The sequence below is a fragment of the Citrus sinensis genome, chromosome 1 (assembly GCF_022201045.2).
Source record: "Citrus sinensis cultivar Valencia sweet orange chromosome 1, DVS_A1.0, whole genome shotgun sequence".
Lineage (NCBI taxonomy): Eukaryota > Viridiplantae > Streptophyta > Magnoliopsida > Sapindales > Rutaceae > Citrus > Citrus sinensis.
The window spans coordinates 4,899,252-4,909,037 of NC_068556.1; the positions used below are offsets into that span (position 1 = coordinate 4,899,252).

The following is a 9,786-nucleotide window of genomic DNA, read 5'->3' on the forward strand; positions in this document are numbered from 1 at the left end:
ACTCGCGTGCTACTGCAAGCTGACGCTTAAACGGTCCCAGTCAAAATATCCATCAATGGCTTTGGCAATTTGGTCTTCTCTCCAAATCCAAAGAAACCCATTTCATCCTACTGTATTGACCCTTCCTTTTTTACATTTTTAATGGGTTACTATTACTTAACTCCCTATTACTTGCAAAAAGTAAATCAGATTTTTTTAAACCGTATTATATAATAACCCCTTATTTTTAGATTTCATCATACAGGTCCTTTTTTTTTTTTTATGAGAATCACATAGGTCCTTTAATTGATCTTGTTGAGTGTTGACCGTCAATACTTTAAATTATAAATAAAGAAATTTTTAAACTTATTAAAAAGATGAAAGATAAATCATTAACAACCATAAACAATGACGAAATTTGGCATCACACAATAAATTGACACAAGGCCAAATTTTTTAATACTGGTAATTCATCTTAAAAATTTAGGTTCTAAAGTTGAGAATAAATCAATAGATCAGTGATATCTATAATTATTTCTGGGTGCCAATTAATTTCATTGATAAAATTTTTTAAATGAAAATAAGAGTTTGGAATTCAAACTTTGCTCGTATGAGTGGAAGAAAATTCAGTCATCACTAAGTTATAACTATAAAAAAAAAAAAGAGATAATTATTTGTATTCAAAATATCATCATTGTTCCTAGAATATAGGTTCTTAATAGTTGAAGGTATGAAGGCACTTTAAAGAAGGAATCTACAACTACGAAGGACTACGGAGATGGTTTCTTGAAACCTGAAGGTTTTGTCGCGTGTTTTACCAACAACAGGGATCTAGGTAGCAAATACTCTTTTTGTATTTAGACCGTTGACTGAATGACCTCCAAAGTTTGACTCAAACCATCAATTTTTTTTTTTTTTGTTAGGGACTCAAACCATCAATTTAGTAATAATAAAAATAACCAATGTGACAATTTTCTTGATTATGGTTTTACACACTTAATAATTATGCAATTCCTTTCAGAGTGGTCCAGACATATTACCATCATACCTATTTGTACGTAACCACACAATTTTTAATCCAATTTTCAATTAGTAGTAGGCAAAGGCCCTAAACCTAAGCACAGCTTTTATGTTAAATTATATCCTCCAATAGATTTTAATTAACTGTTTTATTTTACTGCAATTTTACTAAACAAAAGGAGAAATGAAAGATGGCGTTTTTTTTTTTTTTGTCTCCCTCTTCTTCTTCTTCCTTTATCGGGTTTGTATGTTTCTTTTGATTTGATCGGTGAAAAGTACATGGGATATCGTGGCTGTGAAAGTGCCCATTACGTGGAAAAGTAAGTTATATTAAAAAAAGCTATAGGATGGCTTTCATTTTTAATTTTATTATTTTTACCATCATCGCGAGTCATTATTGTCACCACATGTATTCAATAGACTGCTCATGAGAATCACATTGGAACCATTATGGAATACTCCCCTTTTACACGTAAGGGCAGATGCTAGTTACTAGAAATTTTTGCACAGTTAAAAAGAGAAATTGACTTGATAACTCCTAAACAATCATTAATCAACAGATAAAAAAACATTTAAATAAATAAAAACAGAAGAAAATTAGAAAACAGCTCTCAAACTTCTGCTTTCTCTATTTTATTTACATTTTACATCTAGAAGTAATCAAAATGATGAGTGGGTATCTGATATGGAGCATCTCGCTCTTGCTTGCTTAGTTTTGGTACGTAAACTTTCTTCTTAATCTTGCAATAAAGATCATTATTAGGAACTTCAGGTGGTTTAATGGACCTAATTAATGCCCAATTAATACCTTTGAAGAACTCATGCCGCTTAATTTCGACAGAACCCTTTAAGCTTCCGATTCTTTTCTTGGGATTCTTCACCAGAAGTTTGCTTATGAGATCTTGTAATTTGACCACTTCTTCAAACTCTTTACTGCTGCTAACTCCAATTCTTGGAAACGTTAATGGCTTTTTAAGGATGTTAATGAGCGTCTTCTCGTTGTTCTCGCCTTTGAACGGCGTCGTCCCGTAAAGCATTTCGTACAAGAACACACCTAGAGTCCACCAATCCACCGCACTTCCATGGCCTTGCCCTGAGATCACCTCCGGGGCCAAGTACTCGTGGGTCCCCACGAAGGACTTTGATCGAGCGTTAATTGGTTCGGCCACCACTTCTGGATCATCAAGTAATTCTTGATCATGATGATCACCATCAACTTGTTCTCTGATTGTTGTGACAGTAACTGCTTTCTTCTTATTCTTCTTCCCGTGCGATACTGATGAGAAACAAGAAAGCACCGGCTGCATGGGCGTAGCACATGAAGGAATTGAACACTTTTCGTACTTTTCAATAGCTTCAAAGCTGAGTTTCGGCCTCAGAAGCTTTGGAACGACGTCGCACTTGAAAGAAAGGTCAAAATCCGAAAGCATGATGTGCCCATCTTCTCTAACCAACACATTTTCTGGCTTCAGGTCTCTGTAAACAATACCCATCATGTGTAGATACTCTAGAGCTAAGAGGGTCTCCGCAGCATAAAACCTATAATTGAAAAATAATGTCACATCAGTGTGTACAAACCCTAAGTTATTATAAAAAAAGAAAAAAAGAGAAAAAAAACAAACTTAGCAGAGGAAATGCCGAAGCGCTTCCCAGGCTGACGTTGGCGAGCAGCGTACAAATCTCCTCCAGGGCAATACTCCATAACCAAGCAAGAGTAATGGGAAGCCTCAAACTCAGCGTACAAAGTGGGCAAAAACGGATGGTCAAGCATCGTAAGAATCACCTTCTCCATGTCAGCTCTATGTAGTTTCTTCCTTATAGCAAGTGCTTCTCTGTCAACCACTTTCATGGCATAAAAGCACTGTGGCAACCCCACCATAGGGTTTCTGATTTGACAAAGATAAACGTTCCCTATGTCTCCGCTGCCAAGGCGGCGGAGGAGGCGAAAATGGTCGAGCCCAACTCGACCCTGGGCTCTTCTAAGCCGCTTCATGGCTTCCCAAGCTGCTTGGTTGGCCTTGTGCGGCTTGTGGGAATTGTAAAGAGAGGTTTGATCGGCTGCTGATGAGGAGCACAGAGAGATGGAGCTACGGCGGCTACCGAAGCTGAGGTTGCTCATGAAGCTTCGACTCGAGTCTGGAACCGTTATTGAGGAGGAGCTGCTGTCGTAGTCTGATTCATTTGTTGCTGTTGCAGCTACCATTGTCGTTGCTTTTGTTGTTGTTTGTGGTGGCGCATGTAGTGATTAGCTTAGTGAGTGAGGAGGGCGATGGATTCTCTCTTTTGCTTTGTTTCAAGGCTTTTTATATACGGCTAGCTTAATGTGATGTGAGTTTAGAAAAGTTACAGAGTGTTACTTTTTTGCTAATAGTGTTAGAGAGAGAGAGCTTTCTTCAACAAAAGGAAATGAAAGTTCTTTGGTGGTACAATTTGATCTGCTTACAAATTTAAAATTTAATCGATGTAGCAAAAGAGTAAAGTAATAAATTGATGTGATCTTATAAAAATTTTTTAGGCATGGTAACTCTACTGACACAACCACTATGCTTTGTTTGTGTCAGAAGTGGGATACAGAGAGGAATGTTCATGCATGTAATTTTTTTTCCTCAGCTAATGTTCATATTTCGTATTATCTCATCTTCTATGAATTAATTAACCGAATACAGAAGATTTGTTTTAAGACAAAAAGGATATGACTTTGTGAGAGATGACGGTCAAAAGCTCTTGTTCTTTTATGCTAAAAAGCTTGTAACACCGATTTTGATGATCTGTTTCCCAAGAAACATATTAATTAACTAACTAATTAATTAACTAACTAATTAAAGGTAATCAAAGCAAAGAGATTTTGCTTATTCATGTTACAGCTAAACGACATCAATTGCCTATAATATCTTGACGGTCCTAATAAATCACGTACATGATTTACACAGCTAGCTTCTTGCTTTTGAATGGTAGTTGAAGTTTTCATATGGAGCTGTAGAAAGCTGGAGAATGCACGAAGCACCCGTGCCCCAAATTCATTTCCACCTCAAAGATAAAACCTTGTGGAGGTGGCGATCTTTTATATCTGTTTTCATAAAATTAATTAATGTTTATGATGTTCTTGTCATGCATGTGAACTTGCATATGTGTTTGGGGACCTGTGTTGGGTCCATTGTATTTCTATATTTGCCCGTGGCTTTACACGTTCCGATTTCAATTGGTTTGATTAATTTATTGCTAGAAAGAAACACCTCACGGTATCTCAATTATGTTTTGAATTGAACTTCATCTTCTGTTGTAAGTTGAATACATAAATCTTTCTTTGTTAGAGAAAGGTGAAAAGTTTATAATTCAGAATTTCGGATCATTGGCCGAGTAATAAAAACTCTTTCTCTTGTCATGAAAGAATGAGTTTAAATTCTCATAGACAACTCATTATCTTTGTAAGTACTTGCAAGTATGGATAAATCTCACCTGTATTCAGTGTAAAATTTAATTTACACTCGGTAGATCCCAGATTGCATTCTACTTCTGCGAATTTAAACTCTCACTGAGTCACTGTAGCCATGATTGCAATGTAGTCAATAATTATATTCACTCAATTTTATGGTGATGATGACGGTCATGTGCAACTATAATTTAGCACAAATTTTGGTCATCATTGATCATAAAAAACATCAATGAATCCCAAAAGAAAACTGGACGAGAGTGATATAACAAAGAGGGATTTAAATTGTAGTAGGTATTGGAGGCAGATCAAACCAAAATCTTTTCCACATTTGATGGGATTTAGGCTTTGTGAAAGATCTCCCAGATTTCCTCTTTGGTACTATTCAAATAAAATATTGCAATTCTATCCATTTTTTTTTCTTTTTTCCTTCATTCCTTTCATTGCTCCACTTTTCTCTGCAAGATCTTATCATTTTCACTTTTGGTTGCATTTCCTGGCAGCAGACCCAGCAAAACTTGCTATTCTGCTGAGTGACAAATATATAGGAATACTCGCTGCTCCATCACTTGCCCCATACATTCTTCTCCCCATTCCCACAATAACATTCATCAAAGTTAAATCTTTGTTGCTCCATTTTTTCACTAATGCATGAATTTTGAGTTGCTTCACATTTTGTCTAAACATCATTGTTAAAAATAGTTGGTGGCAGGGCAATCAAACAAGATAAAAGATGTGAGTAGAAACAACCAAATCGACAGGGGAACTCTTGCCCTTCAAACTTCAATAATAAGTGAAAATACACTGAGCAAACGTGGCCAACCTGACAACCCCACAACACATTATATACATATATATAAACCCTAAAGGTCAATAGAGAAACATTCAAAGCAAAAATTTCAGTGAAAGTGGACCAAATTCAGAAAGGGGATATGGATTCATATACTGAGGAATTGCATCTAATCTTTTTCTGTTCTTTTATATGGCGGTTGTCTCAGACAGATTATCATGGGCAGCTCCAACTCATGGGGTCCAAGACAAATATTTTGTTTTATTCTATAAGTTGCTCTGAAACTTTGAATAATGCTTAATCTTAATTGTAATCCTCCACCCATGTGCTCATATCTAAGAAAATAACTTTAAATAAAGTCGAAAATGTGCTCAGCATTTGATGCTACAGAGATAATCAATCACACCATGCAAGAATGAATTAACATTCACACATGGGCGAGAATAATTCTTCAATATTAAATAAATGTTAATATACATTATATATAATGTAACAATAATTTTCTTCCAATAATGATAATGATAAAGCTGATTGTACATGGTTCATTCTTGTTGTTAAGACTTTTCATTTTCCGAATAATTTCGTAGAATGCTTAATGCAGTTACCAGACTGTCTAGTTGGTTGAGGGACATGAAAAGTGCAGAGGAAAATTGGTCAACATAAACAATAGCAGGAAAGGAATTTAAATTAAAAGAACTAATTTCTTAATTTGAGTCAACCATGACTTCAACTAAAATCTAAAAGCTTAAGAGCAGAAGAAATTGAATTTTCTTTCACAAGCAATCAGACAACACACTTTTATACCGTTTATTTAATTATAATTGAAAATTTAATGATAATATCGAGTTAGATATCACATCAATTGATGCATAAAACCTTAACTGACTATCCTAATGCTAGAAGTGAAAGAAAATTGTAATCTGCATTATAATTTCTAATTTCAAGTGGCGATCAGTTCCTTGAGAAAATAAAATAAGTAAGAATTATACATGCTTTGGCAGTTGAAACTGACCTTATATTCCTTCATTTCTGAAACAGTTAAGAACAAATTTCTTTTGAACTGAAATCAATCATCTTTTCAATTTTACAACAGATCAAACCTTGTCTCTCTGACAAAGTGAATGATTCTAAAAGAAAATGGTTACAGTATACTTACACGTCAAGCCCAGCTGTACTACGTCAGGCCCACGTTATTTGAAACCTAACAGTTTCTTCTTAGTAGTTGAACCAACCGTAGCTGAAGCACAGCCCGAAAGTGATACAGGTGCTGGCTAGATTTTGAAAATCTATTGCAAAATATCAGAAGCCATTAACGATTCATAACTATACGTGGAGATATTTACATGACAAGGGTTTCAATGGGCTAAATAAAACTACAGTTATGGTAACTATGTATCATATAAAGGGTCGGTGTTAAAAAACCAAAATACAGGGAAGGTGAAATGTAATGCTTCACCAAGAAGAAAAGGTCAAAAGTATCGAAACTCACTTCAGGTCAGAATAAATATGAGAAAGCCTGGTTGAATTTTGCCTCCTTTATCATTTCCTCAAATCATTTCAAAGGAAATAAGAACAAGGTATTACTGTAAATTCCTTTCCAATAAACCAAGAGTATAATTAGTTCCCCCTATTCAGGGTCTCTGATGTTTCCAATCTACATGAAGTTACAAAGCAATTGCCCTCTCTCTCTTACTGTTCAGATATTTCATTTCAGATCCCAGACATTCTGCCATTCTATAAATCTCCTCAGATCGTGGGTGGGTATTGTCACCTGATGAAAACCCATGCAAACCATCAATATCACCCACATCCGCCCAACTAAATCCCACTTCCTTCCTCACTCCCTTTGACTTCATCCCTTTCCTAAGTATTGCAACCATTTCCCAGTCGCCCTTCTCAGCATACAAATTGGACATCAACACATATGAACCTGAACCTGCTGGCTCCATCTTCATCAAAGCATCAGCTATTCTCTCACCCATCTCCACATTCCCATGTATCCTACAAGCACCTAGCAAGCTTTGCAACACAGACAGTCCTGGCCCTCCAGGAATCTGACCCACCAACTCCTCCGCTTCCTCCAGTCTCCCAACACGGCCCAACATGTCTACCATACAAGAATAATGATCTGGAGAAGGCTCAATATGATAATCCTTCAACATTGAGTCAAAAAGCTGACGTCCTTTATGAATCATTCCGTTTCTACCACATACTGTTAACACAGAAAGGAAAGTAATTGAATCAGGTCTGACCCCTTTGTTCTCCATCTCCTTAAACTGATTCATCACGGATTCATAGTCTCCGTGTCTTGCAAGGGCAGAGATTATTGCTGTCCAAGCAAATTCACTTTTCTCTTGTGTCTCATTGAAAACTCTTTGAGACTCAAAAATGCTCCCTCGCTTTCCATACATGTCAAGGAGAGCACTACCAACGATAGGATCACTGTCCAATCCAACCTTTATTATATGGGAGTGGCATCGTTGGCCGTGTTTAAGAGATATATCCTCAGCAGCACCAACTGCATTCAAAACACTGCCAAATGTGTATGCATTCGGCTTGGATTCCTTAATAACCCCAAAAAATGCTTGCACCGCTGCCAGAGACAATCCATTTTGAGCATACCCAGAGATTAAAGCATTCCACGAAATAATTTCTCTGCAGCTAAGCTCATCGAAAACCTTCTCTGAGTCTTGCATGGACTCAAACCTGGCATACATGGTAATGAGGCAGTTACAAACACTTGGTTCAGACAGGAAATTAGTCTTTATACATAGCCCATGAATCATTCGCCCTTCTTTAACCAAGTTCCCAATGGATATGGCATGTATTAGCCCAATAAATGTAACATCATTTGGACAGACCCCATCTAATCTCATCTCCTTGAAGAGAGACACGGCATCTTCTCTATTCATAGAAATCATTGTGGTCCAAGAAATTACATTGCGATCATGCATCCTGCGAAATACTTTATTTGCATCTCCAGTTACCTCACACTTTGAGTAAGTCGACATTAAGACATTACCAACAGAAACATGTGTCCCGTATCCCATTTTTATACTCACGCCATGTATCTGTTTCCCCAGTTCTAAGTTTTTTTCATGACCACAAGCTGAGGCTGCACTAGTGAATGATACATGATCAAGCCGTAACCCTTTTCTCATCATCTCAATCAATGCCAAAATAGCTTCTACCCCGTAATCTCCATCCTGGGTATACCCTGACAGTATCGCATTCCATGAAACAGAATCCTTATTTGGCATTTCATCGAACACTCTCCTAGCCTCCACTAAACGCCCCCATCTTGAGTACATTGTTATAAGAGCATTCCCTACATAAACCTCACTATCCAATCCAAACTTCACTATAAGAGAATGCAATTGCAAGCCAAACAAAAACCCTTCATGGTCCAAACAAAAAGAAAGAGCAGTACTATACGTCACAGCATCAAAAACAACTCCAATTAAATTCATCCTAAGAGCAAAACTCAATGCATCATCGCTCTTTTCAAACCCCGAAAGAACAGTGTTCCAGGACACAATATCAGGATTATTCAAGTTGTTAAAAATACACAACGCCTTATCAAATTGACCAGATTTACAGTACATATTCATTAACGAATTCGAAACTGAAATATATGAAACAAACCCCGAAGTAATAGCGAACCCATGGATTTGGCGCCCCGGTGTTTGGTCCCCGGTACATGCCTTGAGAGCGATCGCAAGAGTAACCTCATCGATGTCGTTGAGAAAACCGAATTGCAGATGCCTTCGGAAGATCTCAAGAGCCTCAAAGGGGTGTTTTGCTGTTATAGCACTGACCATTAAACGATTAATGGGTAAAGCATTTCGGTGAGGATTATTGTCGAGCTGTTGGTGTGCATGCTTCGAAGAGTGGAAACGTCTGAGGTTAATTGACAGTTGATTGGATATCCCGTGGAGGGTTTTCGAATTAAGTTGGCGGGTAATCATGAGAATGTAACAACGAATCTTTTCAACATGAACCCCAACAATAAAAGTATTAAACTCTGCCTCAAAAATGCATGCATGCATTTGTTACAAGTAAAATAAAAAGCGCGCGAGCGCAAAGTAGAGGGTGATGCTAAATAGACCCCAATAGTTATCTGCTGCACCCTATTTTGTGATTAAAAAAATTGTTAAAAATAGGGGTATTTAGTAATGAAAGAGGTGTATACACATTTAGTCCAAAAGAATAGTAAGCTGGGCTTAGCTATATGATATGTATTAAATATTAGCCCAATAAATGTAATGACTATTAGGGGTGGGCAAAATCGGGTTCAGATCAATCCGATCGGATTTTGGGTTGATCGGGTTGGAGAGAAACTCATCCGAACTCAACCCGAATTTTAGATCGGATCAGATCGGATTGGGTTATATTCGGGTCGGGTCGGATCGGATCTAAAATTTGGATCAATTTCGGGTCAATTCGGGTTAAGGACAAAAAAGAATCATTTGTGTTAATTTTGGGGTTGTTTAATAATTATTTAATAATTACAAGATCACTTTTATGCAATTAGTTCATTTTAGTCCATTTCCACTTCATAAAAAAA

At 36.9% G+C, this 9,786-nt stretch overlaps 2 protein-coding genes across 2 annotated transcripts; both read right to left on the reverse strand.

Annotated features, from left to right (window-relative positions):
• Positions 1 to 1,522: 1,522 nt before the first annotated feature.
• On the reverse strand, positions 1,523 to 3,586 carry LOC102618519 (protein kinase PINOID 2). Its single transcript, XM_006475740.4, has 2 exons — positions 2,622 to 3,586; positions 1,523 to 2,538 (listed from the first exon to the last, which is right to left on the reverse strand). Exons 1-2 carry the CDS (start codon positions 3,200 to 3,202, stop codon positions 1,650 to 1,652), a joined length of 1,470 nt encoding a protein of 489 aa, XP_006475803.1. The 5' UTR covers positions 3,203 to 3,586; the 3' UTR covers positions 1,523 to 1,649.
• A 2,930-nt stretch (positions 3,587 to 6,516) lies between these two features.
• Positions 6,517 to 9,340, reverse strand: LOC102618238 (pentatricopeptide repeat-containing protein At4g32430, mitochondrial). Its single transcript, XM_006475739.4, has one exon. The coding sequence runs from the start codon at positions 9,266 to 9,268 to the stop codon at positions 6,884 to 6,886; it is 2,385 nt and encodes a 794-aa protein (XP_006475802.2). The 5' UTR covers positions 9,269 to 9,340; the 3' UTR covers positions 6,517 to 6,883.
• Between the last annotated feature and the right edge of the window lie 446 nt (positions 9,341 to 9,786).